This window comes from Nomascus leucogenys, chromosome 24 (assembly GCF_006542625.1).
Source record: "Nomascus leucogenys isolate Asia chromosome 24, Asia_NLE_v1, whole genome shotgun sequence".
Classification (NCBI taxonomy): domain Eukaryota; kingdom Metazoa; phylum Chordata; class Mammalia; order Primates; family Hylobatidae; genus Nomascus; species Nomascus leucogenys.
Window position 1 is genome coordinate 6,722,248 of NC_044404.1, and position 21,287 is coordinate 6,743,534.

The 21,287-nt window shown below is 53.2% G+C and overlaps 1 protein-coding gene across 11 annotated transcripts in view; it reads right to left on the bottom strand.

Annotated features, from left to right (window-relative positions):
* Positions 1-21,287, bottom strand: part of NPHP4 (nephrocystin 4) — a 130,905-nt gene that overhangs the window by 12,013 nt on the left and 97,605 nt on the right. For all 11 annotated transcript variants that reach the window (XR_004028391.1, XM_030805067.1, XM_030805069.1 and 8 more), the window contains 4 exons: positions 14,565-14,725; positions 10,956-11,136; positions 4,667-4,792; positions 1,793-1,998 (listed from right to left, as the gene is read on the bottom strand). Coding sequence is in view for 10 of the 11 variants with exons in the window: in XM_030805067.1 (XP_030660927.1) it covers positions 1,793-1,998; positions 4,667-4,792; positions 10,956-11,136; positions 14,565-14,725 (674 nt within the window). In the remaining variant the exon portion in view is untranslated. The remainder of the gene's footprint in view (positions 1-1,792; positions 1,999-4,666; positions 4,793-10,955; positions 11,137-14,564; positions 14,726-21,287) is intronic.

A 21,287-nucleotide genomic window follows, 5' to 3' on the forward strand; every position in this document is an offset into this window, starting at 1 on the left:
CAGTGCTGGACAGAGATCTGCTGGCTGTGTCCCTGACACAGAGATCCACACAGCACCCCTGCCTGCTCCTGAGAGACTCTTCACAGCCACGAGGCTGGCCCCCTGCACAGTGGAGAATTGGAAGTTTCAAACAAGAGAGAACAGTGGCCTCAAAACTATGATGACAGGCCTCACCAGCCAGGTCCCCAACACAACGTCGGGAGCCCTGTCTGGGCCCAGCGTCCACAAGAGAGGACATGCCCCCGGCCTGCTGAGTCTCAGTCACACCGGGTCAGAGGCCGGGCAAGCAGCACGCTGCCTCAGCAAGGCTCAGCCACCCCCTTGCTCTGATGCCCCAGGGACTCGAGGGGCTTGGCCAGCACACATGGCTGCTACAGGTTGGAAAATGGCTTGTTTTTCTTGTGGGCCTTACAAGAAAAAGTGAGGCCCAGTAGAGGCTGCTTTGCAAGATCTCAGGCTTGACTCCCCATGCCAGGGAGTCAGCCAGCCTGCAGCTACTCCAAGAAGCCACACGGCCAGGTGCTGGGAACCTTCTGTCTAACACAGAGGAGGCTGAGGCGTCAGAGATGGGCTGACTTTAATGCTTTCAGGATTTAACTCAAAAGGTGAGGACAAAATTTGATTTCTGACTTATATGACTTTGGACATTCACTTTCCAACATCCAAGGCTCTGGCTGTTCCTTTGCAGGGGGATCAGAGCTGGCCTTTTACACTTGGGGCTTCCATCAGAATTTTATCATCAGAGCTTTTCAGGAGTGGAACCTCTTGACAGGCTGTGCTGGATGACGGGGCCAGACATGAGTTAGGATGAGAAATAGGGCTAGGGCTGAGAGTGGCTCCTCAATTCCAAGTTCATGCTGACAGAGCTAAGGTTATCCAGGCTGGGGGCCTCCAGAGGCCACAGCTTCAAGCCCTGCCAGCTGGGAGGGTGGGAGGAAGGGAAGGGAGGGAGGTGGGGTGGGTGTCCTGAGGCCTGGGAGGAGGCCCCAGCCATGCCCTGGCCCTACCCTGGCCTCCCTCTAGTCCCTCCCTCCTCCCTGACCACTGAGCCCACCAGTCCTGTGGGCTCAGGCCAGGCCTCCCCACCCCATGTTCTCTCACCATGCCTCTTCCTCACCCCATCAGACTGAACTGAGCCTAGGTAGGGACCGAGGCGTCTGCATCCACCTTTGAGCACCAAGGACTTGCTGGCAGGGAGGCTGAGTGGTGGCCCTGCTGAGTTTACTGTCAGGAAAAGGGACACCTCTGTTCAGACCCCGGCCTGCCTACTTGCAAGGGGGAATCTCAGGAGATCTTTCTCGAGGCCCCCGTGGTTCCCAACTTCTATGAGCCCAGGAGGTACAACCATTCTCACCTCCCATTTCTCAGTAGCAAAATATTAAAAGTTCTATTTAGATTTTCAGCCAAAAAGGGGAATTTTTCTAGCCGGAACGATTACACTGACAACCCAGGATATGTCAGTTGTTCACAGCTCTGGTCCTCAGACCCCGGGGAGCCTCAGAATCACCTGCAAAGCTTTCTTCAAACCCAGGCTCCGGGTTTGAAGCCCAAACCAATCAGTATCAGAATCTCCAGGGGTGACACCCAAGAACTGGCTTTTATTAAAAGCTCTCCAGATAATTCTCACTTAAAGATTTCCCCCGGTGGCTGGAAAAGTCCGATTTTTTTATATTCTGTCCCTAGGACTTGGGAGGAAGGTAAGAGAGAATCATGTGGAAGGCAGGGAGAGATGTGCACAGTGACTCCGTCTGCGTGGAGACCCCGGGACAGTGACAGCTGAACAAACCCTCACCAACACGCTCGTCCCGCGCCGGCCCAACTCTCCCCCGGCCTCCTTCAGGCGCACAGACCTCATCCGCTCCAGCTTACGCCTGCGGGTGGCATCCGACTCACAGCTGACATCCTGGGGCCCCTTGCCCTGCCGGGCATGGGTCAGTAGCATGGCGGCCAGCTCACTGTCCACGTCCGCCAGCTTCTGTGCTTGCACCACGTGTTTTCCTGCAAAAGCGTCAGAGCGGGAGTCAGGTGGATGTGCAGTGTCTGCCTTCCAGGAGCAGACACCAGGGCAGGCCTCCCAGGACCACCTATCCAGGAAGGGAGCTCAAGAGCATGGCTCTGCTTCTTGCAGCTCCAATCTGCAGAGTTCTGAGATCCAGATAAAGACGATAATTTTATACCCTGGTTTCCACAGCATCCCCTCCTTTCCTCAGCCTCCAAATTAAAAGCAATTCTGACTCTGGCCCTTAGATCCAACGCTGTCAACACACCACCAGCGGGTTTTCTAGGGGAAGAAGGCCATGTTCTAGAAGCCCACGCTCTCGGGATCTTAAAGGGCCCACTAATGCCTTCACCCAGGGCTGCCGGCCTCAGCCCCTCGGATCAGGAATGGGGGTAAGGGGTTGCCCTCTTGGCAGGAGGCCTTCAGTGAGTGGGGGGCGGGGGATGAAGCTCCTGCTCTCAACTCCGCCCTGGCTGCCCCTGTACTGCTTGGCCCCCAGGACAGCCCGCCTCCTTTGGAGTGGCCCTACTCAAACCAGGGACACACAATGACTCGTTTAGCAAACAAACAGAAGCTGAACAGGGTCAAGCACTGGCAGGCAAAGGCTCAGCCACTACTGGATGGGCCAGGCCCTTCCTTCCGACACAGAGCAGGGGCTTAGGGTGTCGGGTGGGGCTGTGCTGCATGATCAGGCCACGCCACAGGCTGACACATGAGGCTCCCAGACAATCGCTCAGCCCCACACAGGCAGGGCAGCTGAGGGGCACCCCAGCTTAGGGCCTGGGTCCTTCCTCACTCTCTGGCACCAGCAGAAACTTCCCACAAGAAACCAACGCCAGCCCGAGCTCTCTCAGCCTGGTTGCACTTGTATAGGGCATGGGCACCCCCTGCAGAAGCCTCCACACGGTGGGCAGCAAGTGACCCCCGACTCCTTCTCACAAGGAAACAGGTGCCACTGTCAGGTCCCTCACCACCATCTAATTTTAAAGGCAGCGAACTGCTTTACAGATGCCCCGAGTGGCTCTTACAAGTCTCAGGCACAGGCTTGGTCTGAGCTACCTGCAGCCACGGCCGTGAGTGGAGGGACCTGGGGCCTGGGTGGGGGGCCGTTTATCATGAGCTCAAGTTTTCAGATTGCATCACCCCAACAAATACCTCTCGTGGTCCCAATGAAACCAGAAACGAAGTTACAGAGTGACCGTGAGACTGCACTTGGGGTGAGGCACGAAGCACTGAGAACCTTCTTAAAATTTCGTGCAACTTGCTAATTGCAGAGCCTTGCCCCATGGGTGAGACGTGCTTTTAAGGGATACCTCCTGTCCTGGTCCTGAGCAAAACAGGGTCTGGAGGATCACTGACCTCAGGACCTTTGATTATCTCAGCAAGGCATTCTGGGTTCCTGCTCCCTGACAGCTGAGCTCCTGACCTGCTGCGCCTGGAGGCAGGGTTTTATCAATAACCTCAGCCTGGCTCCTGGAGCTCAGGGACTTCTCTCTATGGAGCTGACTCTCCATCGTACTCTAGGTGGTCTGTGGGACCAGCTGAGGATGAAGGGCACTGACCCCAGGGCAGGGAATCCAGATTCTAAGCCAAGTTCACCCCTTAGCCACGGCACTGGCCAAGTCACCTGACCTCTCTTTGTCTCAGTTTCTTCAAAATTACAATGAGGAAGCTGGCCCAGAACAGACTCTACCCTGCCTGGATCATGAATCCCTCTGAGCCCCTCATGTCCACTCCCAGAGAGAACGTACAAGTTTACCCAGAGTTTCAGGGGCCTTTTGGGATCCTGGAAGCCTTGCAGGATGGAACCCAAGGGCCCCTCCCACCTCTAACAAGCTACAGCTCCAAGGCCCAGCAACACACGAAAGCCCATGGCAGCTTTGAATTCACACAGATGATCTGCAACCTCTGCGGAAAATGCTCCTTAAAGAGCACTTCCCACTTGTAATTCAAACGACAAGTACTTTATAGTCAGGTCTGCGAGGCCTTAAATTTTAAGGGGATAGAAAAACTTCAGAGCCTCTCTGCTGTGAAACACATTTTCACCAAACCCAGGTCTTTCCCTCTCAAAACCAGGTCTTTCTTTCCCAAGCTCCATAACTGGCTTCTCTCTTGTGCTCACAACATTGCGGACCTCAGCTTGTTTTGAAAATCAGTCTATGTTCATCCTGACCTTCTCTCCATTTCTCCTTCCCTTGTAGATGAGCAGCCAACCAGACACAAATGCCACTGGCAGGGTTCCCACTTCTCCAAACAGCACAGTCGCCTGCAGAGCCCAGCCTAGAGCACCAGGGTGTGATCAATGTGGTGGCTCAGTGGGGCCTGTGGGTCCACAGGGGCATCCAGCCAGGGCATCGAGCTGCATATGGACAGCACAGTCCTGCCCTAGATGCAGATGGGCATTAACAGCACCACGAATGGTGCACACACACACATACACGCACACGTGCACACGTGCACACACGCGGCCTTCCACCTCTCACATGCCATTCATGACCCACCCGCACATGGATAGCACAGTCCCGTCCTAGACGCAGGGGGGCACTGACAGCACCACGAATGGTGCACACGCACACACACACACACATGCACACACACATGCAGTCTTCCACCTCTCACCCACCACTCACGACCCACCCACACATGGGCCCAACAGTGTCAACTCACGCCTTGAGCTTCCACTCGTGAGGAGGCTGCCTCCAGAGAAGCGGCTGGCTCCATCGTTTGAGATGACCCGAGATCTGGATGGTGGCAATGTGCTACAATCTCTCACCTTCTGTTCACACGGGTGACCTAAATGAAAAACATCCCAACATAAGACACCAGCCCCAAATGAGAATCTGATGAAACAGATCAACCCACCACATAAGCGGTTGTGGCTTTCAAATGGCCCATCTACACCCTGACACACTAAGGCCCCACTGCCTCTGTTTTGAATGTTTTGCAATTGAGAGACAGGTGGGAGCTTGTTCTGCTGTGAACTTTCAGCTAGGTCTTCATTCTCCTGACGTGTCAGCGGCAGCCTCCGTTTCCTGGTGATGAATGAAAGCGTGTGGCACTCACAGTTCGCTGCACATGGATTCTTACTTCTGGATCTCTGGGTCGCAAGGTGGGCTGCCTGACAAACTCTAACCTCGGCCTCTTGATGGCCGCATTGATCAAGAAGAGGCCTGTGTGCATTTACACGTGCAAATATCTGACTCCACACACACCCAGGGTGAAAGAGCCCCCACAAACTGGAGCCTTCACCAGAGTTGTGTTCATAACAGAAGCCTTTGGCGAGCAAGTAGTGTGGCCTCGGGACAAGCGTGTCTCAAGGCCAGCGGGTGTGGCGCCCTGCAAACTTGCAACTTGCAAACCTGAGTATCCTGGGGGAAGCCTTGCTTGCCCACGGCACACTCTCCTGCGAGGATGGGACCCACAACCTCGGTGTGGCCTTTACCTCCCCAAGGGGTGAGGCAGAGCACCGCCAACGAAGCTCTGTCCCAAAATGAACCACCCAGGGTGCGCACAAAATGCTTGTGCCATCAATTTCCTTAACTCCGACGAGGCAGTGTTGAGTGCCCTCGGGCCCGGGATGTCCTCACCATTTTCCTGGGAGCTGTTAAAAGCGGGAACCCCTTCCCCTGGGCTTCCTGCCTCTCTGCATCCCTTCGCTCCTGCCTACCCTCAGCCCCAAGGGAGGGAGGGGTTTCCACACTGCCAGGTCCCTCCTCAGCTGCGGCAGATCCACCTCTGCGCCAGGTTCCTTCCCCTCTTGCCCGTCAGGAGCTGCTGTTTTCAAGGAGAAGCCCAGTGCTGGGAGCACGCCCACGCGCACACACCTGCGGAGGTGAGCCATATCCTCCGTCCAACCCAGGTTCTCCTGGTGACAAAACCAGAGCTGGCTGACAGAGGTGTCTCTCCAGAATGGTTCTGAGCTGAGGCTGGAAAGGGAGTGCCCGTCCTCCCAAGGGAGCCAGGCAGATCTCCGAGCTGCTCTACCTGAGTCCAGCCCCTCTACACCCCAGGGAACAGTGCCTGGATTTTGAAAAGGACCTGAAAGCCAGATACTGAATCGCAGCTGGCAACACCAAAGACATTGGCAGGACAGCAGACCAGCCCCCAAAAAGGGCTGTTGAGGGCAAAGGCTCCAATGTGGTGGTAGAGAGAGGCTAGATTTAGAAATCACAAACTGCCTGGAATCAATCTCTAGAAAACTTCTAGAAGAGCTTCACTTCACAGATGGATGGAAAGCTGACGACACAGCAGTGAACAGTCCCTGCTGCCCTCAAAGAACGCACATTCTCCTAATTCTTAAGTTCCTTTGGTCATCTTGAGTGCTCTCTCCGGATCTCAGTCCAAGCCGGGCTGTCCTTCCCGTCACCTCCTGCAGGCTGGAGCTGTTCTTGGTCATCTGTCCCTGCTTCAGTCTTCGTAAGTTCTTTCAAAACTGAAGCTCCAAAAGCAACTGTGGCAAAGGCACTGGCGCGTTGGCCGCCTCCTCCCGTCTGCGCACGAGCACAAATGCAGAATTCCCCAGCTCAGCGCCGTCCCTGGAGGCAGCTTGAAAGCTCACTGGGCAATTGTGGGGGTCAAGCCGCCTGCTCACCTGTGCTGAGAATTCGGCCCTCAAGGCCAGGTTCTGACAGCCACGCTCACAGTCATCACCATGAAGGATGGGAAGGCTGGCTGCCTCCTCCCACACCCCAGTTGGCAACCAGAAACGCCAGTGGCGCACTTACCCAGCCATCTCTCAGTGACGCACTTACCCAGCCATCTCTCAGTGGCACACTTACCCAGCCATCTCTCAGTGGCGCACTTACCCAGCCATCTCTCAGTGGCGCACTTACCCAGCCATCTCTTTCCAGGAGAATTAATTTCGTTCTTGCCAATGTCCCAGTAGCTGACACCCCCGCCTGCTGTTCTTTCTCCTTGACATCGACGTCAGCACCGTGCTGTACAGCAGGACAGCCGTGCTGACTTCCCCCTGGGCCCAGGTCCCTGCTACATCCCCATAAAGACGCAGCCTCCGCATCGCCTGCACGCCCTACACTGTGCTTCCGCCTTTGGGCTACCAACCACCTCCTGGCACCTGCAGCGTCCACTCAGTCCTCACTCTGAGCCGGCTTCCTGAGAACGAGCACCTAGAACAAGGGCTATTTCAGTCTTCTCCCTGTTGCTCTCAGACCCTCCCTCCCGTGCTGGCCTGCCATGGCCACCTCTGCTCCCACATGCTTCGCAGGGGTCTCCAGCTTCCCCTCAAGTTAAAGCCCCGCGCCCTCCCAGTGGAGGCTGCAGAGCCTCTGCCCAAACACCCTCCTCTCGCCTGCCAGAAATCTGTTTTTGGCCCTGACAACTCGTGGTCACAGGATCAAGATCCTCGTCCCTAAGAAAGGCACCCAGATCAGCACTCCTTCACGTGAACAGATGTTCATGCCCCATAGGCTGTATCTTCTGAAGCCCAAGGAGAACAGGGTTCCGGGTGAGAAGGGCACTCAGGCTTCTTATCAACGCTTTCATCAATCTCTCCACCATGGCGCCAGGTTCAAGGGCAAATACCACCACAAAGAAGCCACAATCGGGGTCCTCAAAGACTTCCCAGATTCATGTGGGAAAATGGCAGACAAACAAGCAGGCCGGGGCAAGGAAGGGACAGCAGCCTGAACCAGCCCAGCCTGCCTGCGCCAGGGCCAGAGCTGCAGGCACCGGCACTGATGTTCACGCTCCGGGCCACGCTGCCCTCCGCATAATGGGGAGAAAGTGCCACCGATGTTCACGCTCCGGGCCACGCTGCCCTCCACATGACGGGGAGAAAGTGCCACCGATGTTCACGCTCCGGGCCACGCTGCCCTCCACATGACGGGGAGAAAGTGCCACCGATGTTCACGCTCCGGGCCACGCTGCCCTCCACATGACGGGGAGAAAGTGCCACCGATGTTCATGCTCCAGGCCACGCTGCCCTCCACATGACGGGGAGAAAGTGCCACCGATGTTCATGCTCCGGGCCACGCTGCCCTCCACATGACGGGGAGAAAGTGCCACCGATGTTCATGCTCCGGGCCACGCTGCCCTCCACATGACGGGGAGAAAGTGCCACCGGCCCCAAAGCCTCAGTTTCCCACTCACAAGCTCAGAGTTGTCCCGGCTTCTTGCTGTGTGTGTTTCTTCCCACAGGAATTCATGGCAGGGGCAGCAGCTCACGGGCTGGCAGTCCTGGCAAGCTCTCTGTCACATCCCGAGGACCTGCTCCAAGAAGGAGGGGCCTCAGCCTCAGGCACCCAGCACCTCCATTCACTGTGGGCTGCAGTGGGTTCATCCTACACCCGGAGCAGCCCAGAATGCTCCACAGCTTTCTCGACCACCTTCATCTGACAGCGAGTGGTTCCCCGAATCGCAGACGAGAAGGCCTCTGGTCCACCCACATCCGACTGAAGTGGGCACTGGTCTATTTGAAGCCTGTACTATGCACCACCCTGAGAAGTACTAAGAAATCACGGAAAGTGTTGCAAGGCCAAGCTGGGTCCGGACAGCTCCTGGAGCAGGCGACCAGCGTTCTTGGAGCTCAGGCTCGCAGGACACCTAATGATGACAATGGCTGCAGCAGGTGGGACCAGCAGGACACGGAACCCTGCTGGGCTTCAAGATCGTTTCCTCTTACTATATTTATACTTAGAGCACATGGGAAAATAAACCAGGCAAGCTGAATTTACACTTGCATGCTCACTCAAGAAGGGTACAAGTGGAAAAGGCACTGCATTTCATCAGGGCACAACTTGGATGTTAAATTAGTGCAGGCTTTCTTCCCCTTCCATGAAACAGGTTATACCCGCACCAAAACATTTGCTGCAGGGGCAGGAATTCCCTCCAAACATACAGGGCTCCCGATGCAGCCCTGCAGCTGGAGCAAAGCCTGCCACCGCCAACTGTGTGACCCCACAGCCTGGCCATGTGTCAGAGCCCATTACCACCCAGTTCTCCTAGGATGTCCCGTGAGAACACAGATGCTTGGCCTGTGGGGCCATCTGTCCTGATGCCTGCCTCCCCGAGGAAGGGCCACAGAACACAAGTAATACCCAAGCTCCCAGCTGAACCCCTGTCCTACTCCACAACCAACATCACTGGGATCAAAGAAAGCAATCTGGTGCTTGCTGTCCTGGACGACAAAAGCTGACCAAAAGATGGTGCAATAGAGGCTGCCAAGGAAGTCAGCAGGCCTGCGTGGAGCAGCCACCAAGCATGAGGGCAGTCCTCTCCCCGTCATCAGAGTCCTAGGGCCCTGGGCCCAGCTGGCAGATGCCCGTGTCCCCAGCCACAGCAAAGGTTTCCTTGCGCGGCCTCAGACAGGAACATGCACTGTGAATGCAGCTGGCCCAGAGCAGAACCCAGGACAAGGCCGAGGCTCAGGCTCGGTCCCACTCGGTCACCTACAGGCTTCCATGGCCAGCACCCACACTGCTGGCAGAGAAGCCTACTGTGCCACAGAATAGCCAGTTTTATGAAGAAAGAAAAGCCATAACACCTTTTTTTCCAAAAAATGCAGAATTGATGGAGGAGAGCCAGGCTCGCTGCACTGATGCACAGAGTGCTGCGGGTGGCATTTGTCCTTTGTGAAAACCTCTCCCTCTCCTGTCGGCGCCAGAATCTCCCAGGCTGGCTATCTCAGCCTCCCCTTCCTATGAGCTTATCTCTCTCTTGCAGGCAAAGTATGAAAATGACAATTGGAGATAACATATAATGGAGGCAATCTTTCTTCTGAAGATAAGATTTTAAAACCTGGACTCACTGCACATTTGGTGGCTGGAGAATTAAATATAAAAACAACCAACGCAGTCTCAGAGCAGAACGCTTCTGGCAACTCCCTTAGTTGCATGAGCCTTTGAATAATGCCTGCTCCTCACATATGGCTCATTTATTTCTCCAGAACCTAATTGAGTTTTGCTGTGTCCATATTGTCTATTTTCCAGGCCGCCTTGGATCTACATTCGTAAACAGGCAGGCAGAGCCTCCAAGCCGACTTAACAAGCTGTGCACTCGAGCCCCTCCGCCAGGCACCCCCAACCTCTGAGCTGCCAGCGCCGGTTGGATGTGGCCCATGGGGCTCTGGGGTTTACAGTCAGGCTGGGTTCTGACGAGTGGAAAATTCCCTAATAAAATAGCAGAGAAGTCTGAATCTCACACAGACAGACCGAGCTTCAGAAACATCACACGGCTTAGTTTTGTTGTGCTTTCAATTCTGCCCTGAAAAATCTCAAACGTTCCAGAAGACCCTCGGGAGGTTCAGTGAGCTTGTCACTGGCCCTACAGGGTCCCACATCGGTCCTCTGCCCTGAAGTGTGCACAGGCAGGCACCCAGCCTTGTGTCCCTTGACGTCCCATCAGCAGCCCCTGTCCCAGCAGAGGGCTCAGTCGAAGCCCCTGGAATGTCCCAGGCGGGACCCTCCTGAGCCACCCAACCCACCTGTCCCACCCGCCACAGTCCTGGACATGGAGTGAAGTCCAGGGCTTTGCTCAGGCCCTCTAACAAGCAATCCCGGGGCACCATTTTCTATAAAGTCGTGGTGCTGGGCCGAGAAGAAGTGTGCCTCTCCATTCTCCTCCCGGGCTGCAGGGAAGTTAGGAACACTTCCCTTGTCTGTCCTCCATCATGAGGCACAGGGAAGTCTCTGTCCCGGTCACCGTGTTTGAGGACTTGTCCTGGAGATCCTCCAGGGATAGCACCAAACAACAACATGCAGGAGAGCCCGAGATGACTGATGACCTCTAACCCCAATCAGAAATTCAGAATGCAAACAACTGTTCCAGGACAGACTCAGCGGCCAAGGACACAGGCTCCATGGCCAAGCTGGTGAGAATTCTGCCAGTTTCTTCCTGGGCCCGTGAAGCCCATGATGCGGCCCCTGCCCGAGCGAACCCACACTCTACCAGAGGGGTTGAGCGGCCGCTGGAGAAATGGCACAAGGCTGGGGACTCTTACCCACGTTCGCCAAGGTCAGGTGCAGCCGGCCCTTCACCACCGAGTGGACGCCAATGGGCTTGACGAGGCCAAACCCCAGCATGTCTCCACTCACCACCATGTTGTCCTGCTCGTATTCAGTTGCCACGACCTCAAGCTCGTGGGAGGCCTGCACTGCCGGCCGGCCTTGGCGGAGAAGATGCTGCAGAGGAGAAAAGCGCGTTCAGAGGCTGGTGCCAGCCCTGGGCTGCTTCCACCAGCCCTGCAGGTGGAGGCTGCTCCCCAACCCACCAGGAAAGCCACTGTGGGCAGGAGGAGGTGTGCACAGGACAAGACCCTGCGCCACGCTGGGGGGTGAGGGGCGGCGAGCCAGGCGCCAACGTCTTAAAGCAGGGGTTCTTATTACTGGGGTCTTTTTCACAAAGTCTTAAGTACGACTGGATTTACCCACTGAATAAATACCACTGGGCCCTGGGAAGGCATAAGTGGGTCTGGCAGCTGCCCTGGAGGATCCTCCCCTCCACAGGAAGCAAGAGCGGGAAAGAGGGCAGCCAAGCAACGCAAAGGACTCTCAGCCAAGTGTGTCTGGGACAGCGAGGAATCCAGGACGCAAACCTGAACGGGACTCAGGAGGAAGACAGGCCATGCACAGAGAGGGCAGGGGAGGCAGAGAAGGTCGGGGAGGCAGAGAAGGTCGGGGAGGCAGGCCAGGCCAATGGCACAGGGTACAGGGTACAATGCCTCCCCCGTCTCCCTGGGCCAGGGAACATGGCTGGGGTAGCGGCCTGTGGGGCCCAGGGAGGGGCCGTGGGGCACGAGGGACCCACCGGGAGCCTTGGGCTGGGCTTTGGCCCAGATCTGCATGCCAGGCTGAAGTTGCTCAGGGCAGGGTGGGAGCAGGAAGCCTCAGACCTGGCAGGGCCTCAGCAGGACTTTCCTGACCACAGGCTCTTCTGCTGATCAGATTCGACGGCTCAGTGCTCTGCCTGAAGGCCAATGCTGTGAGGTGTCTTGGGGATGACAACGGCCTCACCGCTGTGCCCCAGGTGTGGCTGGGACACTCTTCCCCGTGTGCCCTCTCTGCTCTGGTGCTTCCTCTCACATAAGCAGCAGTGTGGGAGCAGATGAGGTTCCAGATTTTGTAATTCTCCAATTTCTACAGCAACAAAAGTGCCTGTCTCTGGGAGTGAGACACCAGACCTGACCCTTCCCTTGTGGGTCTGGGGGCTTCCGGTCGCCGCAGACCCTGCTTGCTTTGCCACACTCGTCTACACTGCATACGATCACTGCATAGACATCGATGATTCCGGAACCTCAGTCACTGGGAGACTGAGAAGATATGAGAAGTCTCCTCTGGAGAACGGCCAACAAATACAAGAAACCATGTCAGCTTCTCCAGGAGGCAAGGAAATACGAATGAAAACAAGGCACCATTTTCCTCCCAAATCATTATCAAAATGGCCAATGGTGACTGGTTTAAAGGCTGATGCACTGTGAAGCCAAGGGCATGGGACACAGTGCCCTCTGTCTTCAGGAAGTACAGACCTGGCTGAGCCTTCGGGCCAAAACCCCATCTGGCTCTGCACGCCTGCGGCCCTCACGGTGGCGCCATCAGAATTCTACTTCCGGGAACACGTCATTGGGGAGAAGAGGATGGTAAAGAGCACAAGCTCCGGAGACAGAATTAGGCTAAGACTCTGCCCTGATTATCATCAGTGTGACCCTGGGCCTCTGTTTTCTCCACCAGAAACGAGGATAAAAACAGAACTGCTCTAGGGCTGGGCTGGGGCTCACACTGAAAGCAGCACAGGAGCCCAGGAGCCGTCTGTCCCTGGAGGAAACTCTTCTCATCGCCGTAGCAATGTGTTAGGGCCAGCACCCCCAGGAAATCAGCTAGAAGATGGGGGTAAAATTGAACTTCAAGAAGTCCACAGCAGTGATTAGCAGAAGGAAAAGCCACCGTAGCGACCCGCAACAGGAAGAGCTCAAACGAGATGAAAGCTGGCCCCGCCTGCAGAAAGTAAGTCCACCAAAGGCTAACCAGAGTATCCTAACTCTCCCAGGATCTGGAGTCCAGAGGATTCTCTCTGTTCATCTCAGTTTTTCACGTTTTCTACCTAAGTTTTAAAGTTACAAGATTTTATTTTAGAAAAGTGAAGCTTTAAATTTAATTTATTCAAGTCTATGTCAACAAGCATAACGGCACTTGTTTAAAGGGCTCTTCGTGTAGGGGGAGATCAAATGGCTTCCATCTCCAGGTGGGACAGCAAAAAGGGGGCACAAGGCTCGGCTGGGCATGATGGGGGAGCCACTGCCGCCCCACACGTGCCCAGCGGGGCCCGGCTCTGCCTCCCACACCGCCTGCCTCCTTCATGCCTCCCCACCATGCAGTGCCTGCTGGGGTTGAGGCCTGTGCTAGAGATGCTGTGGCGTCAACATCCAGTCCTGCCCTGGGGACATCAAAGCCAGCATGGGAGATGGACAAGCAAGGGCCATGATGACCTTGTGGGGCCCATGCCATGACCCCAACAAGAACAGAGGCCCCAGGTGAGGCATGAGAAGAGCAGCCAAGCCCTGCGGAGTCCCTGCCACCTGCAGACCCCACCCTGAACGTTCTGTGTACCGCCCACCAACCTGGGGGGCATCCCCCTCCTCTAGAAGTCACAAGGAGAGAGATGGAGCCTGGATCAGTCGGTCAGACACAGGGAACCAAGAGCAGACCATGCCTCAGAGGAAGAGCAGCTGGAAAAACTCCCACACCCCCACCTCGCCCCACCCCGAGAGCACAGCGCAGCTGAAGGAGCAGAGGAGCCGTGCTTCTCAGGTGTCAGCAGCTGCTGGAGAGGACAAGGCTAAGACGGGAAGCCTCGGGGGTTCAGCCGTGTCAGGAATCCAGGAGGAAAGCAGCTTTGTGGCACTCAAGAAAAGTGGGGAAATCTCAGAGACTCAGGGGCTGCAATAATGATGCCACATCCTCTCCCAGCTCTGCCCCGTGGCCTGAGAGAAGAAGTCTCAGGACACCATGGTAGTGTGTGAAACTGGCCCCAGTCCTTGGCCCAAGAGTTGTCATGGGGTCCCCTTCATACAATGGAGAAGGCTTGGGAAGAATCCCAGGGAGGATGAGTGAAAGAATCCATGGATTTAGGTTTTAGTATACAAGGAGAATAGAAAAGGACAATTAGTAAAAGAGATTCTAATTTTCATTAGAATGAGAAAAGCACAACACGTCACTGACCTTAGGAATAAGGTCACACTGCACACCCCAGTCATTCACGTATCCATTCATTCATCCTCAACCCACCTCGGATGCACTTGCCCTCACCACATTCACCACATGGAAGGAGATGAAGTGACACTGCCTGGTAGGTCAGTTTGCAGGAGAAATAGATAACTGAGTTTGATCTTAAGAGTTTCTTGAGCAAATAACTAGCATTATAGAATTCAGACAGTGAAAAATCTTTTCCTTTCAAGAAACAGAGAATGCAGCACTATTTTTAATAAGTGAACAAAGAAGGCCAACCAAGTCCTAAGCGGGACAGCGCCCGCTCCTTCCAAGCAGACGCTGGAAGCGTGACTTGTCCCGTGAGGGACACAGCACCCACTGTGCCTGTCCTTCCAGAGAGCCGCTACCTTCATCTGGACAGCAGCAGATCCGACGAGCAGCAGTGAGTCTCCGTCCCAGACGTCGATCTGCAGGGTCTGCACGGCCAGGTAGCGGGCAAAGCAGCGCCGCTCACCTGGCTTCAGGAACCCAGGGCCCACCATGTACCTCAGCTGGAAGCCAGGAGACCCTGTCAAAGAGGCCCCAAAGGAGGCCAAAAGTAACTGGAGTCATTCATCATCTTTACACTTGGAAGAGATTTCAGCTCTGGTCATGATTACTAATTTCTGCTTCTGTCATAACTACAGTTAATAAACACATTAATCAAAAATATCATAAAATATCCAAATTAACAGAATGAAGAGTCATGTTCAGAAGACTACATTTCTTTCGCATAGAAACAATAAACTCCTCCCAAAATAAGATTTATGGTTTCACCAAGTCCTTGTAACAGCCTATGATGGATGGGAACAAATGTCCTTATGAGGCTGGCTGGGGAGTTTATTATTCCGGGCATGTAGAATTTAAGAAAAAATGTAGTCTACATCTGCTGTCAAAACTGGCATGTTCGCACACACAGACAGAGCTCAAACCGAGATCAGGCTTAGAAATGATGTGTGGGATACCCAGCAGCCCCTCTCCTGGCCCTAAAGCAGGACAGCACCTGCCCCGTGGGTATCCCGGGCTCCTCCCGCGGGGTCTGCCCTGGTCATCAGGCTAAGAGATGGGAACTGGACTGCGGCCCCTGCCTTCATCTTCTTGAAGTGACATTATCATTAATTCTAAATTGACAAAAATGCCATTGGAACCATCCTTAGTTAAAGTTCGAGGAACAGCAATGGTGGGAAGCATTTCAAAACAACATTATTTCTCTTTCTATCAATAATGGTGACAACATTCCCACAGCCCCCAATGAGCAGAGGAAGAAGCGAATGTTTACTCAGCACCTCCAGTGCCAGGCCCCAAGCCAGGCTGAAATTTGGCCACAGGTCCTCTCCACCCAGGCTCCAGCCACCTCAAGCCCCACAGGATGACCACGGACCACATCCCATCTGCATTTCTCAAGATCAGAGGACAAGGAGTGAGGGCAATGTGTCTGGACAGGGAACCTAGGGGGAGTGAAGAGTGCAGGGCCCAGGGTGGACCCCAAGGGGATGGAGCAAGGACCCACTGCTCAGGCCCGGCACTGGCCACAGCAGGAGCTCACGGGGACATCTTGGGGCAAAGACCAAGGAGGAGCTGGTGATTAACATCAAGCAAGGGCAGGCATGTCACCAATGTGGCACCTCAGAGGTGACCAGCCACACAGCCCCCACCCCTGCCTGGACTGTGGCATCTAGTGAGAGCTCCCAGCGTGAGCAACGCAGAAGACGGGTGATTTCTGCATTTCCAACTGAGGTACCAAGTTCATCTCACTGGGGCTTGTCAGACAGTGGGTGAGAGTTGGGAGGCTGGTCAGAGGAGCCTAGACCAAGATGGCCCTGTGCCTAGCATGCTCCCGCCCCCCACTCCAGGAGCTCTCAGCATGCTGTCAGCTCTGGGATCAGTGTCTCCCTGTCTTGAGACCCTGAGCTCCTTAAGGGTGGGGCCCTGCTTGTCCAGTTCTCCCAGCACTACCCCGTGCAGGGCCTCCCACGTGGCAGGGGTGCAGTCATTCGTTTGCTGAGTGAATTAATGGTAGCACTGAAAGGCCCTGGCAGTGCTGGAGTATAGTGGTGATAGAACAGGGGCCAGCCCAGCAGGGCACTGGAAGGAGCGCCCCAGGAGACAAGACAGAGGGTCCCATTGGGTTGAGCTGTGTTTGGGACGCACGTACTCTCCCCACTGCAGCCTCAGACCTCTCCCCTCCCTGTCCAGCTGAGACAAGTGGCTCCTCCGTGGCCACCCCTGAGGTCCAAGCTCCCCACAGTCCACCCTGTGTCATTTCCATCCCACTCAGAAGTCCAGGAAGCCGGCCTCCAACTGAACTAAGAAGACTCCCAGGGGCAGTGGCCCTGTCCTCCCCAAGCCCACCTCCTGCACCGCCTTCACAAACACCGCGCCCCAGCCTGGATGGAATCCTGTTTCTGGAGTTGAGGAAACAGAAAACACAGTAATGGTAGAAACTAACCACTCTCCATTCAAAGGCAGATCCAGGCAACGATGAATGAGTAACAATCTAGAAGACCAGAGTAGCCAACTCCCACGGTGGCAAGGGTGCAGGGTGCAGGGTGCAGGGATCAATCTTAACGCAGCACCCCAGTGACAGGGAAAACAACTTTTCAAGTGTATTTGGAACATTAATAAAAACTAACCATGTATTAGGCCACAAAAAACTGCACTCTATAAAGTAGAAATAATACAAATAATATTCTCTTAACATAATGCAATAAACTAGAAATTAATACACCAGCCTGAGCAACATGGTGAAACCCTATCTCTACAAAAAACACAAAAACTGCCCAGGCATAGTGGTGCATGCCTGTAGCCCCAGCTACTCATGAGACTGAGGCCCATCACTTGAACCCAGGAGATGGAGGCTGCAGTGAGCTGAGATCGCGCCACTGCACTCCAGCCTGGGCTACAGAGCAAGGCCCAGTCTCAAAAAAAAAAAAAAAAAAAGTAAAATTTTTTAAGAAACAAATTTGCAACTTAATCAAAACAGATTTTCTGGAAACAATAATAATAAAAATACTACTTATCAGTATCAACAATCATAAGGCAGTAATCACAGGAAAATTCATAGCCTTGAATCCTGGTATATCCATACAAACAAAAGAATTAAGATAAATGAATTAAGCAGCTCAAAAAAAAAATAGAAAGATAGTAAAGAATACCAAAAATCAAGGAGAAATGAGGGGACAGTAAAGATAAACAAAATTTAATCAATTAGAAAACAAAACAATAGCAAAACCCATATGACATAAACTTTAAAATTCTTCAGAAAGACACACAGTAGAAATGAACAGATGGAAAGGCAGCCTTGTCTTGGACCGTCATCTCCTAGCTCTTGTGGCACTATTCACAATAGCAAAGACTTGGAACCAACCCAAATGTCCATCAATGATAGACTGGATTAAGAAGATGTGGCACATACACACCATGGATTACTATGCAGCCATAAAAAAGGATGAGTTCATGTCCTTTGTAGGGACATGGATGAAGCTAGAAACCATCATTCTCAGCAAACTACTGCAAGGACAGAAAACCAAACACCGCATGTTTGGTTCAATTCCCTCACAGGTGGGAATTGAACAAAGAGAACACTTGGACACAGGAAGGGGAACATCACACACCGGGCCCTGTCGTGGGGTGGGGGGAGCGGGGAGGGATAGCATTAGGAGATATACCTAATGTTAAATGACAAGTTAATGGGTGCAGCACACCAACATGGCATATGTATACATATGTAACAAACCTGCACGTTGTGCACGTGTACCCTAGAATATAATAAAAAAAAATACAAAAATTAGCTCGGCATGGTGGCAGGTGCCTGTAGTCCCAGCTACTCAGGAGGCTGAAGGAGGAGAATCACTTGAACCTGGGAGGTAGAGGCTGCAGTTTGCCAAGATCGCGCCACTGCACTCCAGCTTGGGCAACAGAGTAAGACTTTGTTTCAAACAAAAGCAAAACAAAACAAAACAAAAAAACTGCATTAAGATGGACTTCACATCTACGGGACTGTAAAAATACCAACCGTTAATGCCCCATTTTGACGGCAAGCAAGAGGAAACTAGCAGCCCCACGGATTGCCAGTGGAGCCCCAGGCAGCGGCACCCGACAGAGGGTGTGGGGCAGTGTCTGTCAACACCACTGAAGCCTATGATTCCATAATCCCCTTTCCAGAACCAGAAAGAACCAAAGTTACTAATTGCTGAGACAGCAAAATACTAGAAATGACGCAAACGTCTATTAGGGGACCGCCTGAATAAACAGCAGCACAACCACCCCACAGAGCATGATGTGGCTACCGTAGAAACAGGCACAGGCGACGTCTGTGCAGCCCACAGAGCATGACGCAGCTACCGTGGAAACGGGCACAGGTGACATCTGCACAGCCCACAGAGCATGACGCAGCTACCGTAGAAACAGGCACAGGCGACGTCTGCGCAGCCCACAGAGCATGACGCAGCTACCATAGAAACAGGCACAGGTGACGTCTGCGCAGCCCACAGAGCATGACGCAGCTACAGTAGAAACGGGCACAGGTGACGTCTGCGCAGCCCACAGAGCATGACGCAGCTACCGTAGAAACGGGCACAGGCGACGCCTGCGCAGCCCACAGAGCATGACGCAGCTACCGTAGAAACGGGCACAGGTGACGTCTGCACAGCCCACAGAGCATGACGCAGCTACAGTAGAAACGGGCACAGGCGACGTCTGCGCAGCCCACAGAGCATGATGCAGCTACAGTAGAAACGGGCACAGGTGACGTCTGTGCAGCCCACAGAGCATGATGCAGCTACAGTAGAAACGGGCACAGGTGACGTCTGCGCAGCCCACAGAGCATGACGCAGCTACTGTAGAAACAGGCACACGTGACGTCTGTGCAGCCAAACTTGGGCTATGATGTTAACTGAAAAAAGCAGGGAGCAGAAGAGTGTATTTGGTACGTTACCACTGAATTAGAAAACAGGGAAAATAAAATGTAAATGTTTGCTTATTTTTGAAAAAAAATAATCAATAAAAACACTGGAAGGATCAGCCAGAAATGAAAAGTCTGGTTACTGTTAGGAGGCCGGGCAGGGGGAGGAGCTCGCGGGGATAAGGGAAGCAGGGAGGCCCAAGCACACACTGGGCTATGGTGTTCAACTTTCAACCATGTAAATAGCCCAAAAAAATTAAAAAGGAAAGCAAACATAAAATTGAAAACAAATCAAAACAAATGAATCATATTGAATATCAAACTGAAGATAAGAATTATTTTGAGGGCTTTTGGTCACACTAAACCAATTCTGAACCCTCGGTGGGACAGAGCCCAAAGGGAGCTGCGAAGAATCTGACTTCAGCAGGACGCGCACTGTTGACATTAAGTCAACAATTAACATCAGCAGTGTCATTGTGAAAATGCATTCTATATGTTGTTAGGCAAGATAAATAAGTAAATACATGATGAGAAACCATGATTTTCTGTCTAAGACACATACAAATAATATAAGGAAATTTATGAGAAAAATTCTAAATCTGACTTAGGAAGATCAACATGAACTCACGTTTTACATTTTCCCAGCTCTTCCTGGTGAAAGGCTTTGAAGCAAGAAGACCCAGAATCAAAGCACCCCATATCCTGATCTCTGAAATGTCATCCCCATTCAGGCAGACCAGGCTCCTCAGAGAAACGGGCCCTGGCTGGCGGCAGGGACAGCACAAGATGAGCCTGGAACCGGCACTGCTCCAGAAAGCAGGACGCGCTCAAAGGCCAATCAGAGTGGGTGAAAGGCCGGAAGGGCTCCCGGAATAATAATGAGTGCAACCCCGCGCATCGATGAAAATGCAGGAGACCACAGCCACGGTCCAAAGACAAAGCAAAACAGTCGGACATCTAACGCTGGGATCGCCACTACTGGGCTAACTATTCCACTGACTTCTCACTCTGAAAACTGGCAATTAAAGGGAAAGAATTAAACCTTTGTCCTGTCTTTTTGGAGCACGTATATGTAGTTCATCCCTTGTCAGTAAGGAAAGTTCTTTTTTAACAAAGAATGTGAGCTAATAAAGGCAGAGCAGACCAAATGATAGAATTTCAAAGACACCAATAACTGACACAAGCAAAGCTCGGCCCAGGGTGTTAAAACAAGAGGTGGAAGGTTGCTGGGGGCCAGATATTTGCATGAAGCCAAAAAATAGCCCCAAGGATTCTTCAGTCAGTTCAAAGGGAAAAACTCTCTTTCTACAGGAGAAACCTGGGGGTGGGCACCTTAACCAAGCAACCGAATCAGCGTCGTAACAATGAGATAGTCTGACATTCGCGCCTCCTGAGGTGGTGGGCTGTGAGGCACACAGCACTGACAATGAAGTGTTCATGCTGAGATCCAGAATCAAACTGAGCTTTCGGCCCTCGCTCCCAGCGTTCAGGAACTATGGGAGATAAAGCAACAAGTTCAACAACATGAAGAAGCAACCAGGTAATCCCGGAACATGGGACGTTCTGCAAGACAGCTCACTTGGTCTCTCCTGAAAGCCAGTGTCACTGGAAAAGAATGCAGGCAACTACAAGATTAAAGTGATAATTACAAATACAATACAGGAACCCGGGCTGGATCCCAGATCAAAAAAATATACATGGGGGACAAATGGGGAAATGGTACTATGAAATTTGTGTTATCTTAAATGTGATACTAGAATTGCACATATATAAAAGGGTACCCTTATTTTTAAGAGATGCATGGTGCTTATTTAGAAGTAGAGTGTTACCATGCATGTCTACAACTTACTTTCAAATAATTCAAGATAAACAGTTAAGCCACGTTCCAAAATACAGCACGATTTCTGTAGGTGGGGACATACAGGATTAGGGCTCTTACAGAGGGCCCGGGTAAGAGGAGACCCACTAAGGAAGAGACAGCGAGGCTGTGCTAGGTGGCCCGGAGCAGGACTGGAGGCTGGTCTGATGGAGATGCCTCTCGGCTGGGAGAGCCCAGGGAGAGGAAATGGACCGCGTTCTTCGGAAGAACAGATGCTCTTGGCTGATCCAAAATTCAATTACTTCAGCTCTCACACTGAGGAGGGCCCCACGAGACAAAAACACCAAGAGGAACATGTTAGGAAGCAAA